Source organism: Cryptomeria japonica, chromosome 9 (assembly GCF_030272615.1).
Source record: "Cryptomeria japonica chromosome 9, Sugi_1.0, whole genome shotgun sequence".
In the NCBI taxonomy this organism is placed as follows: Eukaryota; Viridiplantae; Streptophyta; class Pinopsida; order Cupressales; family Cupressaceae; genus Cryptomeria; species Cryptomeria japonica.
Window position 1 is genome coordinate 341795210 of NC_081413.1, and position 22418 is coordinate 341817627.

Sequence of the window (22418 nt, forward strand, 5' to 3'; positions counted from 1 at the left end):
TTGTATGTGGAAAATCTGGAAAGGGAAAAACCATAGTGGGAAGCCTACCCACAGTCAGATGATATTTCTGCAGAAAGTAAGTTATACAATGAGGGGCCTACACATACAAGAAGGCACACTACCTAGAGCATACTACTCATTACAAAAGAGTCTCACTGACTACAGAGAGGTTATAACCACCTCAAGATAAATGGACAACAATCCAGAATAATGAACTGCCAGAGATAACATCTGCAATGCCTGATTACAGTCCCGGTTAAGCTCAATATCAGAGGCCTTTGACCTCTTCATTAATCCCAATTCAATCACCTATGATCAAGAAAATCCCCTTCGCATATAATATTTCATTCCAAGACCACGACACATAATCTATAATGAGATCTTACATCATTTTATACCAACCTTAAGGCCTAAACCAATTAGGTCGGCCACCTAAAAGATATCACAATAAGATCATTACATACATTTATTTTACAAAGATATGTCATGTCGGCTTAAGACCAAAACAACAATAACCAATCCACAGAACATCCCAAAACATCTCGGTAACATGTAGAGTATACGTTAACATGATATCGATCCATAACCTAGATAGGCACCAAACCTATTCTGGGTCCACCATGCCAAAGCAATGTCTTCACTCAGTTGAGGCACGATCAAAGAACATCTTCAACATCCTGAAATCCATCTAGAAACCGTACCAACACCACTTATGCATCCTGTCAAGATTCCTTAGTGAAAGCTTTGTCGGTTAAACCTTAAACCAATGTCGGTATAGGTTTACAAGAGTGTATGATAACATCTGATTGCCAAGTCCATACCAACTGACCAAAACATGCTCCAGGAACATGTAACACATAAAATCAAACATACTACATTGATCTAAACATGCCGGAAGTGTCCAACAGATAGTCTCTTATGTCGGTAACACTAGATCTTCTACCAGTAACCAAAACCTGTCTGCCGATAACCAACCATAACAACTAGTGTTGACATCAATGACAAAACATCGATGCAACACATAATCAATTCATCCATAATGCCAACACCTTTATCTTTTTGGATTTAGATGATTCTACAGTTTCCATAGGACCTGAACCGAGGTAACCAAGGCTAGTTGTATCCTTTGTTCTTTTTTGAGCTTTCAATTGTTTATCTACCTTCTTAGAGCTTTCATTGAATTTTCTCAGCTTTTCATTTCTCTCATTCTTAGTTTTCAACTCACTCTTGAGTTGTTCAATCTCTTTCATCATCTTCTCCTTTTCTTCTGCATTGTCATTCAGATGTTTATGTATGTATTCATTCTCCTAAGTGAGAACTCGAATTTCTTCATCTTTCTCAATCATGATTGCATCATTTTCTCTCAGGGCATCTTCAACAAGCCTCCTGACTCTTTCAGCTTTAGACAGTTCTTCTTCTGCCTCCCTTTTTCTTTCATCAACACTTCTACTGGCTTCTAGTATTTCAGTCATACTCAGAGCCTGACCTTCATGTTCTCTTTTGAGATGTGTAATTTCTACGGTTAGCTTCTTGTTCTTTTCCATGAGTTCTGAGACTACTTCTTCAGATCCACTCTGTTCAGAGAGTTGATCTATGATATCCTAACTCTCATTTAGTTGTTGAGCTAATTCCTTCATTTTTGCAAGAGATTTTCTCAATCTCTCTTTTAGCTGAGCAATGATTTCATTGGCTTCATCAATCTGCTTCTGATACTGTTACTCTTCCATGATCTTTATCCTCAATCTATCAAGCTTCACTTCAGAGGAACTGGGCTCTGATACCAATTAGGAGGAAACCGACTAGAAAAATTTTGATCGGTTCACTGGAAGAGTCTGTAACCAACAGACTAGTAACGTTCAGTTACATTCAGCTAAATTAGGAGTCTTCTCCAGTCAACTGATAGACTTATCAGCATGTTCGATTGCATTGACAGAGATTCCTGCAATATTTTTAGAGACATGATTTAAGGCATGATAATGGAATTTTGAAAGGAATGTTTTGGAGGGAAAGTTGGCGATAGACTAAAGGGTCTATAAATACACATATTTCATTCTTGAGATGGTTGTTGTCAAGGTGAATGAAGATAATGGGAAAGTGGACATAGGGGGAGTTTAAGAGAGTGCTGAGCCGAGTGATATAGGACCGGTAGAGTGGTGACTCAAGTGATAGAGGACCGACAGTGTGATATCCAAGGATCAGCAAATTGGTAGAAGGAAGAGTTGAAAGTGCATTCAGGAAATCAAAGTTGTGTAGAACAGACACAACCGATGTAGACCTAGTGTGATTCTTCAGTGTGATCTGATCAGGCTAATGAGTAGCAATTTTAGCAGATCATCCATCTGTTTCTTTCTAACAACTGCAACATAAATCTCTTAACCAGGTGGACTTTAATAGGTCCCATTGTAAAACTCCCTTAACCGGGTGACATCTTAATTGATGTTCTTAAGTCCTTTAACCAGGCTACTCTTAACAGGGTAAAGGCACTAACCGACCTTGAATAAAATCCCTTAACCGGGTGGCACCTAACAATGTCTTTGTAATCTCCTAACAATGATGGCTCTTAACCGGGCGTACTCCAAAAGAGTACAAATTTTGTGAGTTCCTACTCACATCGTGGTTTTCTCCCTATTGGGTTTCCATGAGATAAATTTGTGTGTGTCATTGTGTATCTTTTCATTTATGCTTAATCTTCTATAGTAAATGTTTACATTGATAAATGGTAAATTAGTTCAAAATTAAAGTAAAATTTTCAATTGGTTAAAACCGCTAAAGTGTTGATTCACCCCTCCCCTCTCAGCACCGGTTAGGACTAACAATACCGATCTATTCTTTGCTTAGTCAATGGACCTCTTCTGTGTCGATCTACTCATCACTACTCGGTCTACTCACCGCTACCCGGTCTACTTACTGCTTGTCGGTCTACTCACTGCAGGTCGGTCTACTCACTACTTGTCGGTCTACTCACTGCTTGCCAATCTACTCACTGTTTATCCTGTTTACTTATTGCTTTGCCGGTTGAACTCAGTATCCTAGTCTACTTACTACCAATGGACTGTGAAGACTAAGGAGATGATGTTGCCAACAATGACAACCATATCATTTACCGGTTATACAAAACAGTATCAGAATGCTAACAATGTTTTCTTTATTCCCCTATAAAAATACCTTACAAAGTATTTACAAGGATTTTACAACCATTTGGCTAGCCTTCTACATAGAGACACGCAATCAAGGTTGATTAAAATGTTGGGACATACTCAAATCATTACAAATTATAATAAAATTCTACCTTGAATTAGGAATTGAAAACTCTTGGATTTATCATAATATTTTCATTTTTTTTTCCTATAAGTGTTCTCTATTTTTCCTCTTTTTCATTAACTACTTAAAACAATGATATTTTGGGCTTTAATTCCCATTTGACAATCCACACCAAGGTTTGAAGGGAAAACCTTGGACTTGAATTACCAAAAATCTAGATGACTAGAGGAGGATGTGGATCTACATAAAATCTTTGGAGGCTAAAAATGGTGGGAACATCTAGAGGTGCCCATGCTTTTTCGGTTCCTGTTTCTATAGGTTGGAGCACACAATCATATCCAAACATGTCCATATGTATGCATGGAGGTTATGACAAAACAATCTTAGCAAAGGTTGAAAGCCCAAGAGCTTAGCAACCTAGCAAGGGTTTGATTGTAGAAGTGTGTTTGACTCAAAGCTACAACCACAATTTATGAACAAGGGGTCTCAGGCCATGAGCACATCACTTGGTGTTTGAATCTTAATGGTAAGAACCACAATGCCATTATTTAATCATCATAGTGTGTCATTAATGACGTAATAAATATAAGTTATATTGAGGAAAATAACTATTTATTTTTTAAATCTAAAGAAATTAAAATTTTAAAATATATATTGATGCTTATAGATGAAACTATTAAGAAAATAAAATATAATTAAATATTTATTACACTTTTCAAAAATAAAAAATAAAATGAATAGAAAATTTTTCAAAAGTAAAATTAAAAAAAGAAATTGATGACTCCTCTTGGTGGTTGACTTCTTTTTTATGTAGATTCTTCATCTTTTTGTAAATTTTGATTCTATTTCCTTTGTATGTGTAGACGTATAAAAATGACCATATTCCTAAATAAATATTTTATGTTCATTTCTCTATTTTAATTAATTCCAATTTAATTAAATCACCCACATTCCTCTATTTTAATTAAGTAAATTACTCAATTTATTTAAATTAAATTCACTAGGCCTCTTTTGACATTTAATGAATAAATCATTTTATTCAATTAAATCCCTTCTATCCACTTTTAATTAAATTCAAATTTAATTAAATAGTTTATCCTAAATTGAATAAATCTAATTTATTTGATTTCCCCAAATTGCAACCAAATTGAATTAAATTCATTTTATTCAATTAAATCCTATTATCCCTTCATCCACTTGCAAAATTCTACATCTCCCACTTGCTTCTTAAACCCTATTCTTAACCCCTTCTAGACTCTTCTAATCACTTCTAAATTAACCTAACCCATTTCCTAAACTTTGTCACATCCCTAAACAAAGGGAAGTCACTTCTCAAACCCTCAAAGTCTTTGAAAACCCTTAAAGACTTCAACCACTTAACTTTGAAAGTCTCCCAAACCATTAATGGTTAACTCAACCCTCTAGCATGATTAAAAAATTTCCCTAAACTCAACCTCCATGTAACCCAAGGGTCTCATGAAGCATTTATTGCTTTGACCATGGTTATCCTTAATCTTTTGCACAAGAGTTTATCCTTTGGGTAAAACCTTTATCCAATGGGTAATCCTAACTTAACCATAACCCTTACCCCTAAGATAACCATGAGGTCTTCTCAAGAATTTAATGCTTCCTACCTCTCTTCTCAACCCAGTCTTATGTTGACATTTGTCACCATTTCATTGGTGACAATTGCAAACATGGATTCCCAACTTTCAAACTCAACCCTTAATTAAATCTTTTAATCCTGGCCATCCATTGCCCTATTTTTGCTATAAATAGAGCTCTCATTCCTGCATTTTTAAGGATCCAAGTCTTTAGCATCACACTTATACTCAAATCCATGCAAGTTTTAATATATCATTTGTGCTCATCATTTAGCCTCTCTTTTCAATAGGAATTAATCTAAATATGCATGTTTAGAGTATTTTCCTTATCATTTAGCTTAATCATAGACTAATATAGCATGCTAGGATAGTCTTGTTACTAATCTTGTCATCTTATAAACTAGTTTATTGCATTTATAGGATCATGTATAACTTAGGATGCATTTCATCTTAAAATCAACCAAAGCATCCCTCGTTCTTGAATTTGTCATCCCTAAACCACTTTGCTCAGTGATCTTAGAGCAAAGACATTGGTTTGAGGGACCTTGTGAGATAGAGAACCATGGAACCAACCTTGGGAAGCTGAGCCATACTTCATGACTGCATAGCTTGCACCAAGAAGTCTTGTGGGTGTGTGAGCAAAGCCTTTTTGAGCTCCGTTTTCCACATACTGAGTTCTATCTACCCGCTTTTCCCGCATACAGTATGTTCATCATGAATGGAATATTATAGCAAATTCTATTATCAAATGAGATTCTTAGTGTAATCACAGTTTGAATGTTTCAAGTTGTGATTCCCTATTCCTTTATCAATCTTCTTCATAATTCCTTCGCCGTCTTCAAAAGAATTTGGATTCATTGTTGTTACTATTTCATTTATACATTCTAGTTTATTGGTTTTCAACTTTCTCTTAGTTCTTATGGGTGAGAGTTCAATGATAAACCACCTTGAATTTTCATCCTTTTGATGTTACTGAGTGGTCCTTATGTAATATTTTTGACTTTTTTAGTTAATATATTTTCTCTTTCTTGAAAAACTAAAAGAAAATTTAACCTTTTTTAATAAATTTATTTAAAATATATCTATATTAATTTAATAACATATATGACGATCTTCATTTATCTAATGTGAAAAGATAAAAAGTTTATTATAATTATATTTAATTTCTATATTTATAATAATATTTTCTTGGGGCATTATCTCATATCAATCTCCATTTTCAAATCTAAAGTGCATCACCACTATTTAATAGTTTTATTTATTCAATTGACATTATACCGTGGGTATACATTTAAAAATCGATATTACCAATGGAATGTTTTTTTGTAATTAGACAGTGAAATGAAAAGAATTGATTCCGTGTAATTCAGAGACAAATAAGCAAGCCAGGATTTGGCTTGTGAAAGAATTGTTTTCAACTGAATAATACTCATTGAGTGCCTAAAATTTCTGAAATGCGCTGGCGCTCCTGAAGAATGCGAATCCCGACGTACCTGCAATTGGGCCCCTCTCATCATCAATCATATATTATTAATAGATTTCTATAGATTGTAGAAATCTGATAAAATTAAAAAGAACCTACGTACCTGCCAAGCATGAGCGTGGTGGCCTGGGGATTGGTTCCAGGCGATGAAGCGTGAGTGGATGCATCAACTACTCTCAAATTATCGTTTTCAATTCCAATGACTTGGTAGTTTCTGTTGATGACAAGATCAAAGCGGCAGCCGCCATGGAAATGCCAGATGGTGGCAACTGTGCTCTTACAGAACTCCGCCAGTGCCGTTTCATTATCAGGAAGGGGAAGAGGTTGATCCACATACGCGAAGGACAGGGCCTTTGTCCGTGTCAGCGCAACGATGCTTCTCATAGCTCGGGCGCACACCGCCACGTCCAACGGATTTGAGAAATAGTTGAATTTAACGGATGGATTATCCCGGGGATCTGTAGATTTCAAATAAAGCTCTCCTCTGGACAGAGGGGCGGCCAGCTTCTCGGCAATATAGCCAACGAAAGATCCCTGCTGCATTGCGCTGAATGCCTCTATGTATGCCTTGTCGTCGCCTGTTATTCCTACGACTTGCGGCATTGAAAAATCGAGAGGCTTGCGAGACAGAAGAGAGATGTTGTTGCGTGGATTGTCTACCATGCCCTTTCCCACTCCGGGCAAGTGCATCACCACAGGAATGCTCATATTTTCCAGATGCTCCGCGGGGCCTATGCCGCTCAGCAGTAATAGCTGCGGGCTTCCCATTGCCCCTGCACTCAATATCACCTCGCTGCACCCGCCTTTCTCCCTGCAAAATGGACTATTCGCCTTCAATAACGCCTCGTACGAATGCCCATTCTCATCCATGAATTCCAGTCCACGAACACGAGGTTTTGACGAGTAATGACCACAATTCTCTGCATTCATTCATTGCATATAGTTAGTGTCGCATACGGTATCTTCATACAATTTCATACTCTATTTTGAGCCTTTTGCTTATGTCAAGATGGAGAACAGGATTGGTACTTTGTCACTATGCGTCATAGTCTGTTTAAAAAGGGATTAAAACTGGTCTCAATCTTGACATATAACAAAAGTACGATAGTAAATAGTCTTGAAATGATTCAAGAAGACTTATTCCTAAATATGGACTGAAAATAATAGAATGTGCAATTATTTGTAGTGTCATAAATTATATTTTTTTTATAATTTTAACTATTTCGAAACCACCTGGGTCTTTTAATTTGCCTATTGGCCATAGTCCATTCTGGTAGGGACTAAAGGACCAAAACTTAAGACATAGGATCTGGTATCAATCTTGACATATGACAAAAGTATGATAACATAATGATCAAATAGATTTGAAATGTTAAAAAAAAAACTCACACCAAAATAAAGGTCCAAAATAAAATGTGAAATTGATTGTAATTGTATCTCTTTAACAATTTCAACTCTATTTCAAACCCTTACTTAAGTCAAGATTGAACCAAATATCCTTATACTTTGTCACTAGCTTTTTTCTATCTGTGTGGACTATGACACATTTAGCCCTAATTCTGCACATCCTAATCGACTCAAATAGAGACTAAAATGGACAATAGCTGAGTATCAGCCGAGAACATAAGATTCTATCTCATTCTTTATATAGAAGAACTTAAGATTTGATCTCATTCCTTATATATGAGAGAACAGAAGACTTGATCTCACTCTTTATATATGAAAAGTATGATAGTATAAGATAAAAATGGGCTTGAAATGGATCAAGAGGAGGCACATTAAAGCAAGAAAATTGTAAGGGATACCGAAAGATCAAATTTGTTTAGTTCAACGAACCTTTTGGATAGAAGGTAACGCGGCTAGCAGTGGCGCGGAGAAGAACACGAAGATTAAGTGGATTAGCCTTTATGAGGAGATCAGCGGCTGTATGACGCCTGCCGTTGTTATCAAAGGTTGAGCCGCTGGTCTTGGTGCCAAGGACATGCTCGAACGTGTAGCCATTGAAAGGGATCATTCCCACTCCCACGTCCAGCAGACCCTCCATAACAGCAGATTGCCACTCTTTCATTTGGGGGCGCGTAACGAGATTGGCTTCGATCCACTGGTAGGCCTCCTGGACGAGCGTGAGGTTCCAGCCCATGGACACCATGTATGCAAGGCTTGCTCGGCTGTAGAACCCAAAATTCAAGGCGGAGCTGCCCCCGAGAACTCTCCCGCGCACGTTCTCCACGCCGTCTTCTGATACGAACACTTGAGCGGGGGAGTTGTATTTGTCCGTGTTGGCAAGCGTTGTGAAGACGCCCCGCGCTTTCTCTATGCTGGTAACGCCGTAAGGAGAGTCTCCCCTCTCCACCATCAGCACTGAGAATTGGGCAGACAGAGTGGTTGCAATTGCACACCCCGCAGTCCCTCCGCCCACCACTATGTAATCGTACTGTCTTGAAGCTGCCTCGCGCGCATTCCATGTCAACAATGATGCCAATGGCCCCCTCGCCCTCCCTTTACCTTTCCAACAAAACAAACAAAAAAGTTAGCAAGATCGTTTTATCAGTCACTACCTAGCTACCCAATACAATCTCTCAAGGAGGACGAAGAATATCACCAGCATCGGCCAATACAGCGAAGAAGAGGAGTAAGCGTAAACATAATGCCATGGGTGAAGAGGAGTTGCATAAGCGTTCCCACGTCATTTGGAATGTGCAGAGAGAGAGTGAGAGTATGTAGTGTGTATGATTGCAAGGATTGGTTTTGGCTCTATATAGATATTAGATGGGAGACGTTGACTAAACCAAACAAACATCTCAAACTTGGCCAGCTCCAATGGACAGCACTGATCACAGAGAAGACAGAATTTTGGGTTTCCCACAGTTTTTTACTTTCTACCCATGATTGTCAAGAACGTTGGTAAGAGTAGAGAAACAAATTCAGGCCAACTTCAACAACCCGGACCGTTAACACCAATGTTACTCTGTCTAAGTTATTAGACTCCTTCACGCAATCAACGTATCTATGTACATCTATTCTTCACCTTCCCAATTCTCAGCCTTTTACTTCATTTAAAATTAACTTTTACACCAATGTTTGAGCCCGTTTTCGTATCACTTTTATCCGGATCTCCCAAATGCCACAACAATGCATAAATAAATTATAGCACATTCGTGCAATTGGTTCTTGTTTTGTTGAACTCAATTCTATACATTTTAAGAGTTTGGGTTTTATTTTTTAGTTTTTTAATTTAATTTTTTAAATTTATAAATTTTAATTGGTTAAAGATAATTTATAATTTAATTTTAATCTTTAAATTTGTAAATCTATTTAATTTTATTTTCAGATTGATTGGATTCTTCCTTGGTCCTTCTAATATTAACTCTAGTATGATCAATTTTGATTATCACAATACCTAATATCAAAGTTAATGTTTATTAGTCATTATGTTTAACTCATTTTCCAATCCAAACTTTAAATTGAAACATTTAACAAGATATTTCACATAGTTGCAAAAATGAAACTCTTTCATTAAAAGTTTATTCTAAAACATACACATAATAGCTTTGTACATCATTATTTGTACTATTTATTTTTATACGTACTTTCAAAATTCACAAATATATATGTCACTATCACCACTGTGCATGATATTTCTATGAATACTTCCTACGCCTCAAGGTCAAATATAAGGAAGTGGGAGGTGGGATGAACTCGCAAGTTTCCCTCTTCCTCCTTCACCTCCTTCCCCTTGGAGAGTGTTTCTAGGTAACTGTAGTTATTTCGCTGAAAAAAAGTCTATTTTTCGTCTTGTGCTTAAGTCTTAATGATATGTGTCAACATTGGAGAATGTGTTGAGTTGTGTTTGTGTCCTACCTATTGTGTGTGGGGATCTTCATTGAGTTATTTCGTTTGGATGGTGCATTTTTTATCAACTAGTCTTGTGCTACATTGCTTATCTACATGTTACCTTGTTGACCTTGGATGATGTGTGTCGACATGTATATGGTTTGGAGCTGCTTAGAGAAGTGTAATATGATGTATTTAGATCCTCTATATCTCTTGGATTGGATCACATTCACCACAATTGTATTTGGTGGACAACTTGATAGGACCTATGCTTATCTCTTGTTCTAGCCAACCTAATTGATGTTTGCAATCAAGAAGATGGTATATATAAAAGATCAAATCAATGTGATTGTGTGTCTCCAGAGGTATTAAGAATTTGCAAAGATGATGAAGTGTTGTTCGAAGTGTTTCGTGTGCAAGTCTTTCATGATCATATCATTTGTAGACTGTTGTGATGTGAAGACAATGAATGTGGTGGTGATTGTTGTTGGAGTTTGTTGTTTGTAATAGAGGTTCAAGGACAACTTCACAGTTGGAGAAAGAATTTGCTTTGATAATTCAGAGATATGGATGTTTATGTATCTTGTCGTAAAGCAATGAGCTTTAGCCAGCAGGTCCTTTGTATCTTACCCTAGAGTAGTGAGCTTAAGCCTATAATTCCTTTGTATATTGCCCTAAGACAGTGTGTTTCAACCTACAAGTCTTCCTGGTGGCAATGTGCTTCCTTGGCAATGATTGCTAAAAATAGATTTGTCATGATTTCATAGTTATTGTGAGTTGACTCTCACTGTTATTTTTCCTTGTTTAAGGTTTCCATCTTATGCATTGTGTTTTATGGTTCCATAATTCATTACTGATGATAAAGTTAAAGATAAGTTGATTGTGATTTGGAGATTAAAAGTTTAAATAAAGTGTTTTAAGGTATAAATTGATTTACCCCCCTCCCCCCTCTCATTCCTAAGGTGTGTTCAACAATAACTACTCTTAGGCTTATTTCTTAAACATGAATAAATTGTAATCTCTTACAGAATTAAGAAAATGCTTCTTTTTTATGAGATCATAGACCTACACATCCAGTCTAACTCATAATAACAAATTATAGACAAGATTCCATATTGGAATATACGTGTATAAAAAAATAATGCAGTTATACTCTCCTTTTAAGTAATTGAGAGTAGATAAATATTTAATTGTAACAAACTACTATTGAAAAGAGAAACAAATTTTGAAATAAAGAAGCACATGCCTGAAGATTAAATGATGTAGCTATAAAATACTTAAGCTGCCACCCTAATCTTTCTATACTTTTGAGCTCTTATAAACTTATCACACCTCAAATAGAAAGTAGTCTATAGACCCAATGTCTTTTTTCTCCTTTAAGCTTTATCTATCTCTATCGAACTCACAAAAATAACTCTCCTTTGAGCTCTATCTAGCTTCGTCAAACTTTCAACTCCACTCCCAAAAGAAAAGAAGAATGAATTAAGCCATGAGAAGAGTTCTCAGTCCAATAAGCATACGTGTATAGAAATTATGAAAATTTCAAGGGATTCATCTCTCTATGAAAACACAAAGTGAAAGTATAAATTGTTGCCATAAAAAAGTAACCATGCCTCGAGCTCTCACTAGCTCTTCCCAAAATTCAGAAATCCAAATGAATAATGAAAAATGGTTTCTCCAAGAAGCTTGTATTGCAATACCAAAAAGAGATAAAATTTTTTTATGAGAAGTACCTATTACATTGCATGAAGAAAGGTAAAAACAATTTAAAGAAGTGCATATTATGTTGGTTCCCAAATCAACAAATTACTAAAATCCAAAGATATGCCAAGTCTTATGCTCAGTTTTACTACTTGATCTAAAAAACAAAAAAGAAGGTTGAAATCCTCTACACTTTAGGTTTCACAAAACCTAGGTGGGTCTCCCTTAATTCACATAATTTTGAAATATTTCAAGGTCTTGTGTGGGAAAATAGGGAAAACCTACAAAGAACATTAGAACAACCACAAAATTTATAATTCAATGCAAAATAAGCCTACAAATTCAATGAACATATGAATTTAAAATATAAACAACATAATCAAAATAAACCATCTGAATGTCAAATTTGTCATTTCTCCATTGTTCTTCTTAATCTTTTTGTAAAATGGCTCTCAAAAATTATGTGCACATGAGAAATTCAAATGTAAAAGATATCATGTGATTACAATAATAAGATATTGAAAGTGTGGTTTCATTCAAAATGAAAATTGGATTCAAAATTTATATATAATTGAGGATCAATGGATTACTAGGATTGATTTTATTTTTGAGAAATCAATGGATAGGATTGGTTGAGATGATTAGTTAAGCAGAGAGAAAATAAGATAATTGAAAATAAATTAATAGTCTTTATTTTCATCAAAACCTACCTCTTTGAAAGTGGATGAATTGAAGGGTGAAGAATGTGTTAAGTGGAAAAAGAGATAAGTTGAGTGAAAATCTAAAAAAGAAACTATTTATTTACAACTCAAAGTGAATATGACCAATGAGGAATAACTAGTTAGGTAAATTAAACATTGAAGATTTTCAAATTAAAAGAAGGATCATATAATTTAGATAATTTTTTAATCATAGACAAATAATTAGTTTGATTGATTAATTAATCAAAGTCAATTGATTAAATAGGGATTATATGAAAAATAATTAAAAATTATTTAATTATAAGAAATTAGAAGAAAAATATTAGTACTAATTAAATTTTAAAAATATTTAATCAATTTCAGATAAAATGTTACTAAAAAGTTTCAAATGTGGAGACCTAGGACAATTTTCAGTGTCTACATTTTGCCCCTCTTTGAGACAATGTGTGTTTGAGTGTTGTTATAGAGAAAAATTGAAAAATCATGCCCCAACAGACTGAGGGATGGAGCTTGGATGCCCCCTTGAGAGATTGTTTGTGTGAAAGGAATGAATGATCTCTTGAAATAAGAAGAATATTACATGAAAGAGGAAATATGATGAAAGAGAACAATAATTAGTAAGAAGCAAAGAATGTTAATTGATTGTTGATAAGGGTTGATCAATATGAAATTAAAAATTTCTTGATCAAGTTCAAATTGAATAGATAGCATGAGATTGATTGAATGGATGATTGAATGGATGATTGATTGATTGATTGATTGATTTACTGGTAGGATGATTGATTGATTGAGCAATGATTAGTGGATATAATGATAGATAGATTGACTGATAGAATTTGATTGTTTGATTGATAAAATAAATATTAGCTAGAGGAATAAATTAGTAAGAAGTGAAGAAAAAATAGTGTGATGAAAATGATCTTTCAAGTGCACTTTTATCATTATAGAGTGTTATTAGGTGGTAAATGGATATCTTTTCACTAAGGCATATGAACCCAAGGTGACATGATGCTATCCCTTTGTATTAATAAGCACATTGCAAACAAGGAATGTTCTCATCCATTCTGAAACTTATGTGTTAAAGGTCGAGGTATCTGAAATAGTCACAAGCATAATGATCCTTGAATAGAAGGTTTGCATAGGATCCTTGTCGAATGGACGTGCCAACACATGCACCCAAAATACACTTGCCTTAGAACTTCATAAAAATATCCCACAAAAAAAAAAAAAAAATGATTATGAACCATCCTCACTTCTCTAGTCAATTGTAGATATCCTTGAGAAGCATAGGAACATGATCGAAGATAAATCAAAGAAAGATAAGACTCACTTGACCAAATGATTCAACAATCATATTGATCACTTTGTCAATGTTGATTGTTCTTGTTTGATGATGGTGCTTGGTTTCAAGAATGAAGTACCTTGTACAAGATTGATCCATCTACTTTTGGGCATACTACACCCTGTAGAAGACAGATGATAGTTGATAGGATTGATGATGTTGTTTGATTTGATAATTTGATCGGTTTGATTACTATATTGATAGTTTGTCTATTGTAACGTGATTTGTTAAGCTCAGTGCTTTATGTGTTTTCGTGTCTATGTATGCTCATATATCTATCTTCGCTTTATTAGGGATGAGTGATGGCGATGTTTTGGGTTTTTATTGTTTTTTATTTCTAGGGTTTTTATCTAAGGTTATTTAAAATTTTTAGATTTTTTTATGACTTTTTAATTTTATATCATTTTTTTAGGACTTTTAACCATTTTTAGGAATTTTTCAAGACTTTTTATGATTTTTCAAGATTTTTTCTGATTTCTTAAACACCCATTTTCAACCGACGGGTTTACATCCTTCGGGAAATGGTACAAGATCACATATATCATTCTTTTTCACTTGCCATTTCTTCTTCCATAGCAATCTTCCAGGATTTTGTATCATTCATAGATAATTCCTCTTCTATAGATCTAGGTTGATCCACATTAGTATTCAAAGAAAAAATGCATCTCCAATTATCAAGGAAATACCTTTCAAGTGGTTGTTTATGTCGTGTGTTACCTTCAAACAATTTAAATTGGAGGTTCTTCCTCCTCTTCTAAAGATAAAAATCCAAATGAGCTCTCCTCAATATCATGCTTATCTAGGGGTCTCGATTAAACTCTTTTAGGCATAGAAGGAAATTGAATAGCATCTTCTTGTTTAGTCTATTCCAGCTACAATGTAAAAGAAGGAGGCTTAGTTTCTCTAAAATTAACACTTCTACTATCCATTACCTTATGTGTAATAGGGTCCTAAAACTTGTAGTCTTTCACACCATAATTGTATCTAATGAAGATACATTTCATAGCCTTGTTCTCTAACTTTGTTTTCTTCTCATTTGGCACATGTGCATATGCCTCACAACCAAAACTCTAAATGTCTCAATGTAGGATATCTATTAATCAGGTACAACAAGAAGTGGCAGTAGCTTTTGCCGAAAACTTTTATTCTAGACCAGTACCACTCAACATACTACTAACCTTCTCCATCCGTGTCTTGTTCATTCTTTTTTTAACTCCATTTTGTTGTGGAAAATATAACGTTGCCTTATGTCTTTCAATGTCACAATCTATACAAAATCTATCAAAATCATTACAGAAAAATTCACCGCCATTATCAATCCTCAAACATTTTATTTTCTTTTGAGTTTGCAACTCAACCATTGCTTTAAATCGATTGAAAACTTCAAATTTACTCTTTAGAAAATATACCCATGTCATTCTAATATAATCATCAATAAATGAAACATAATATGTGTATTAAATTGCAATGGAAGTTAAATATATAGGACCAAACAAATTAGAATGAATAAAGATCCAACACACCACAAGATTTATGAGAACTCAAGTAAAATTGAATCCAGTTTGAATTCATAAATGCAATGCTCACATTAATCAAAATCAAGATTACAATCATTTAAAACTTCAACAATATTTTTCTTTTTCAAGGTCGTTAGACCCTTTTTCCAATGTAGCCAAGTCTCTTGTGGCATAACATAGTCTTATATGCAGGTAACTTTGATTCAAAAGGAAAAGTGCCCTTCAATACCCAAAAGCCATGACCATATAAAGGTGAAACCTTCACCTCTTCCAATGAAGTATTCATAGATGTATTTTTCACAAAATTAAGTTATTGCACTCAATAGTATATGCATCCAACTTATATACTATGCCAAATTTGACACCTCTAGAAATCACCATAGTAACTCTGACCATTTTGCATCTTGCATCAAAAAATAGTACTTGCACACATGTTGACGATTTTTTTTGCTACCTCCAATCCTAAGGAGAAGTAAAACTTTATGTCATGGAACCAAAACATAGAGCATATGATCTATACTATCAAAAGAGTGGAGACAAGAAAACACAACTCAACAAGGCTTTCTCAGCCTTCACTTTGAGCTCCACTAAAATCAGGAGGGTATTCCTTTTTTTGAATCTATACCTTTTGGTTCCTCATAGACATGTTGTGGTATACAAATTTTGACAAGTGGATATTTCTCAGTTTACCTAAGGTTTCATTTAGTGAATATCCCATTTATTCTTAACCTAATTCACTATAGATCAAACTGAGAACTTTAATTAATACATCTCTTGATATTCACCCTAAATATGAAACATGATTTCACATTTTCCTTGTTTAACATGTGACAACTACAAAGATGTTATGCTCGAGAATAACTTAAGCACAAAAGAAAAATAGAAAAATGGAAAAGAAACGTTAATCATTAAATGTGTTTCTCTAATAGGGTTCAAGTAGTCTCATTGAATTAGTGTGTATCATGGGATTAGAGTCAAATCCCACATTAGAATGCAAACCCTGACTATAAAATAACTCAAATTAGTGGAGATTTTGAGTATTAATTCTTGAAATTAATATGATCCATTTAGTTATTTGCATGAACCATTCTTGCTAATCCAAAATATAATCTCAGATTTCATTACAGTGCAGACAAAAGTTAGTTCCCCCCTTGAAGGACACCCGTATACATAACTACATATTGACAAGAACATTGCCAAGACAAAATAAAATATCCTTGATATTATGATTCATATAAAAATTTAGAATACAAATCCAAAGATAATTCTTGCAAATATCCTACATTCTATTCATTTAGTAACTGAAAAATTTACAGGAAAGGACTTTAGTATCCCTTCAATATGAAAATGCCCTAGAACGAGTCCTTTGCATGTGTCCAACCTTTTACTTAATTAGCCCATTTACAAAAATATGACCCAGTAGAACCAGTTGCCTCTATTTTGTCTTGAAGTGAAACTACCTTGCTGGTTATACATGAAACCCTTTATGCCCAGGTTAGATTGCTTCCATGAAAATCGACTACCTTGTGAGCCTAACCACTACTAATGTCCATGGGTGGTTATTGATGCAGAGATAACAAAGACGAGTAATTATTGTTACTCATCCTAGTAGGAGAGAACTTTGAGACTTCCTAACAAGTGGGCTTGTATGGCTCCAAACCCACATATTCATTGCTCCCACCCTTCATTGTACCACAACTCTCTCATTCTAATGGAAAGAGTTGGTTTCCAAAGAGATCATAATTATTTTCAAGCTGCAAGAAAGTCTTGCAACTACACTTTGAGTTTCTTATACTTCTCTAACAATTGTAAGTGCTTTCAATATCCCTTTGGCTACAAGGTAAGCCCTTGATGTGATTGTCTTCAAGACTTCTGCAAATTCTCTACAACATAATCCACTCCAGACATATTCTCCTGGGCCAAAATGTGATCGCGACACCCACAAACTTCATCTCACAACCTTCTGAGCAAAAATTGATAATCATAAACTTATCTCCTCACTATTCTATATATATAACATTATCACATTATTCTAGTCGATCACACTTTTGAAACATACAGTGGTGACTGCCAGCTATCAGACTCACACATTTGATCTAATCCACACACTGTATTGATCCATACAATCAATCTTTTCAACTTTTATGCATTAGGAAACTTGTGTGAGATGCTCATAGTAACCTTGATTTTTTGACATCTATGCATGACTCAGCAACTACAATATTTCATGCATCGACAATTTTGGGCTTTTACAAATTTTTTTAGGACATTCTTGCAATTTTGATGGAATGGTTAATGATGTTGGCTCGCATTGATTATTGTGACCTTTTCATTGGGAACTTGCACCGCATGTTGAATTCTATCTGTCAATCTTCCTTCCTTAGCAAGCAACCACAGACAACCCCAAGTGATCCATATCGACATTTCCCCATCCACATGGAATTATATGGCAACTACTAACTCATTGTGACCCTTTGGATAATACAAGATATTAAAAATCCACTTAAAAATCCATCTACTTTGACCACATTCACTTGCAAAGTGTTCTTCCTGCTTTGCATAAGCATCACGGTAACGTGGGGTTACCCTCTCATTTAGGCCCTTCCTTTATCACTCATCACAACATGTTGTCACTTCACGGGATTGCAAGGTTAATGTGCTCCCTATTTCTTGTTGGAAATATGCTGGATTTGGTTAAGTGTTGTCATTGATTTCAACATTGTATCCCAGTTGGATCTATCCCGTTTAGTCTTGGTGATCTTCTTGGTTTTGGCTGTGATTCTAATCCGGTATGATTAGATCTCTGGAATCGGTTTTGGATGCTTATTCTAATGGTTATATGGCTGCTATATTCTGGTGGTTTCATTATTTGGTTATCATTTTTGGTATTTGCCTTTACTGGCTTGTTCTTGGTTTTTCCGGCTAGCTTTTGGCTTTACCGGCTTCTTGCGTTCTCGGTTAGCTTTATCGATATGCTGTTTTGGTGACTTGGTTAGTGGATTTTGAGTTTGGCTTATGGATTGGTTTCTATCATGTTTTTGGTACTTCTTGATCATATCTTAAGTATTTGGTGACTTTGGATTGGATGGCATGCTATTATGGTGGTCTTATTTGGATCCGATTAAACTTTCACTGAGGGTTTCTACCGGCAAGTGAAACGTGTTGGATTTTGGTCTTAGCAAAATCCCTAGTGGATATAATTGTTTGGTTACTTGATTTAGGTCCATGCTATGTAATGTAAATCATAATATTGGTCTGGTGGTATCGTGTGATATAATTTTTATAATTATGGGTTTATGGGTTTAGGGTTTAGCCGATCTTGTCAATAAGGTTGATGATCTGTATTTATAGGTGACTTATTCATGTAATTGATCATGGATCGATGGTTATGGTTGGTTAAGTCTGCATTATCAGAGAAAGGATTATGTGCTAATAGAGTCATATCATTCCAGTGAAGGTTGGAAAGGTTTTTTATTGCAGAGCAGACATCAATGCTTAATTGGAACTGTATCAGGCATTAGTAGATGTTATTTTCATAGTTCATTATTTTCCGAATTGTAGTCTGATGTTTATGTAAGTCAGTGAGACTTCCCTTTGTGATGAGAAGTGCGCTCTAGGTTGTTAGTATGTCTACATGTGCAGACCCCATTGTAATTATTCACAATACTATTGCAAAGTATTCATCTAATTGTGGGTAGGGTTTCCCACCGTGGGTTTTCCACATCAAAAATATTGGTGTTATGTGTGTTGTGATTTCATGATATATCTTTCATTGTGATGTGCTCTGGTATAAGGTTTATAATTGAACTAATTATTGTTAATGTTAGTAAACTGATTCACCCCCCCTCTCAGTTTACTATCGGTATCAGTGCATTCCAACAATTGGTATTCAGATATTTCACAGATACAACAGACTTTGGGTTATGGTATCCAAAGAATGATGCCTTCACATTATGTGCATATACAGATTCTAATTGGGGAAGAGATATGGATGACCAGAAGAGCACTACTAGTGGTGCATTCTTTCTTGGGAAGAAGTTGGTTTCATGGCTTAGTAAGAAACAATCATGCACTTCATTGTCTATAGCTGAAGCGGAATATGTAGCAGCTGCTACCAACTGTACTCAGATTTTATGGATGAAACAAATGTTAAAGGATATAAGGATAATTTATGATGAGACTATTGTTATTCACTGTGATAATACTGCTGCTATTGATATGTCAAAGAATCTAATATTTCATTCCAAATCAAAATACATTTCTATAAGGTATAATTTCTTGAAGGAAAAGGTTGAAGCAAAGGAAAGTCAGATTGTTTTATGTGCCTACTAAGGAACGGATTGCATATATTCTAACGAAACCATTGCCTAAAGACAATTTTGAATATCACAGAGATCAGTTGGGGGTTACCAACCCTCCGGAAGAGACTTAGAGATGCAGAGATGCATCAATCTAGTAAGCTTATCAGACATACTTTTTTGATCCGAGTTGATGAAGATGGTGCTAATACTCAGGGGGAGTAGTTAGCTATTTGGTTCAGTAATCTTGGTTTAGTATCAGTCCTTTGTCATTTATGTCAAAGGGGAAGGAGGTATTCATGTGAAAACTGTTAGATCTTTTGATTGTGTTTTGGAGATTGTTGGCATTCCTTCGCACTTGGATGTTTTTCACATTCATTGTTGCCATCAATGCCAAAGGGGGATATTATTGACAATATGTTGGATTTGGTTAAGTGTTGTCATTGATCTCAACACCGTATCCTGGTTGGATCTATCCCGGTTAGTCTTGGTGATCTTCTTGGTTTTGGCTGTGATTCTGATCCGGTATGATCAGATCTTTGGAATCGGTTTTGGATGCTTATTCTGATGGTTTCATCATTAAGACATCCTTCACTATGCAAATCATACTCAGGAATGCATGAATCACATTCATCAAAATCCTCATAACCAACCTCACAAGAGGATTCCTCTTCACAGAATGACTTTGAATCAAATATAGCCTCTTGATTACTACACTTACTTATGTCACAAACCAATACAACGCACATAACTTTAGGAAGTTCAAATGTTTCTTTTTATAATGGATTGACAAATTTATTCAATCCCCACACAAATACATTATGGCAAGACGCAACCCAATCCATATTTTTTTCCTCATCAAATAGTGGATTTGAGCTTGCCTTAAAATTATCTTCTATACTAACCTCATTACCATCCTTGCCACAAAAATAAATTTCAAAATCATTTTCATTATTTGCAAACTCATAATGATCACCTTCATCACTGGTATCAAGGAATGTACAATCCTAAATGTTGTGACCATCACATCCCTATTGAACTTCAACACTTATATATATATATATATATATATATATATATATATATATATATATATATATATATATATATATATATATATATATATATATATATATATATATATATATATATATATATATATATATATATATATATATATATCCAGTTAGGAACATATGGTTGGCAAGATAATTGAGTCGCTTTTTGATCTTTCACATGAAATGATACTTGTAATGGGGCATCAGATGTATAACCATTTAAGACGTTGACTTTAGGTGTATGTTCTTCTTGTTATTGGTTGTATTCATCATGATGGGGAAATTCATGAGGTGTAAACTTAGGCTGGGACTTATTCATTTCAGTAAAATGCATTATCTCACCTTTTGTCTCAAATGAAACATGAGGGGAAACACAATCAACATTGTAAGATGATGCATAAACTGGAGTAGCATATTGGCGATTGTCTAAAACACAACTATCAACTTCAAAGGTGTGTTGTTGGCTTACATATGACCTCTCATGACACCTTATAGCTCTAGGTTTGATGCTCCTAATCATTCTAAACCTTGCAACCTTTCTATGTTCATGGAAATTTCTACTGTTTGATATAAGGTCATTGGGTCCTCCATTCTCAATGTGTAGCTCATATCAAGATCAAATGCACCCAAGTAAATGCATAAGGCCTGGGCATCATTTGGTTTTAGACCTTCAGGAAGCCTCTTCAAAGTCTTCATAAATTTGAGATTGAAAGTTGATACCAACTTTTCCTCCTTAATATGGATGTCAAAGAAATTAGTGAGTAAGACAAAATCACTAATCCACTCACCATACTATTCATTAAATATTAATTGAAATGCTTGCCAAGAATCAATTGACTATGGGAATAGATTTAAGAACCATTCTCTAGCTTCATCCATCAAGGATTGCACAAATAACCTCATTACAACATCTTCATCATCCAATTCATAATCATCCATCAAATTACTAAATCTCTTCAAATGTATCTCGACTAATTCATGCTTCATACTGTAGCATCCTAAAATTACACCCCTTTGCAATTTTGACCACATTTTGGGCCCTCACCTTAGTGTCTGCATCCCTATGCTTGAATGGGACCCATTTATGCTTGCATCATGCAAATATGGTATTAATATCACAATTCACCTTGCATTGCCTCTTTATCCTAGCCCCAAATTAGGGTAGGACTAGGGTGTGGCACCTTGACCCTCACTAGGACCATGGTGCCACGCCATGGTCCTCCCTAGTTGGGCTCTATTTTAAACCCTTTCCCTATCTCAAATTTTTGTGGGAAACCTTTCTTTGTGTCGGCCTAGGTCATAAAATTAACATGTTTTCCCGACGGGCAAGTATGTAAGGAGGTCTTCACCTCTCATTTTGGATAGATTGTGAAATCGAGAGCACGAGCAATCAAGCAATCAAGTATTCAAGCATTCAAGAATTCATCATAAAGAATTTCTAGAGGTCGTCAAGGCTACATATTCTTCATCTATCTCTTGTAGAGAAACTTTACATCATTCCTATGTAAGCATGTGTGTGTGATTAGGGTTTTCCCATGTTCATGTCATTTCATACAACATATGTGATTACATTCAAGAAGCAAAGAATCATTCTCATTCATTGCAGATCTAAGGTATGT

General features: G+C 35.0%; 1 protein-coding gene across 1 annotated transcript; it reads right to left on the reverse strand.

The window, feature by feature from the left end:
• Window positions 1-6150: 6150 nt before the first annotated feature.
• Window positions 6151-9057, reverse strand: LOC131029702 ((R)-mandelonitrile lyase-like). Its single transcript, XM_057960304.2, has 4 exons — window positions 8951-9057; window positions 8185-8853; window positions 6452-7268; window positions 6151-6358 (listed from the first exon to the last, which is right to left on the reverse strand). Exons 1-4 carry the CDS (start codon window positions 9036-9038, stop codon window positions 6295-6297), a joined length of 1638 nt encoding a protein of 545 aa, XP_057816287.1. The 5' UTR covers window positions 9039-9057; the 3' UTR covers window positions 6151-6294.
• Window positions 9058-22418: the final 13361 nt, after the last annotated feature.

Excerpts from the sequence above, each read along its gene's own strand:
- LOC131029702 (XM_057960304.2), bottom strand. The coding sequence starts at position 9,038 with ATGACGTGGGAACGCTTATGCAACTCCTCTTCACCCATGGCATTATGT. Across the intron at positions 8,854-8,950 it reads CGCTGTATTGGCCGATGCTG|GTAAAGGGAGGGCGAGGGGG; the intron begins GTGATATTCTTC and ends TTTGTTGGAAAG. Across the intron at positions 7,269-8,184 it reads CGTTACCTTCTATCCAAAAG|AGAATTGTGGTCATTACTCG; the intron begins GTTCGTTGAACT and ends GAATGAATGCAG.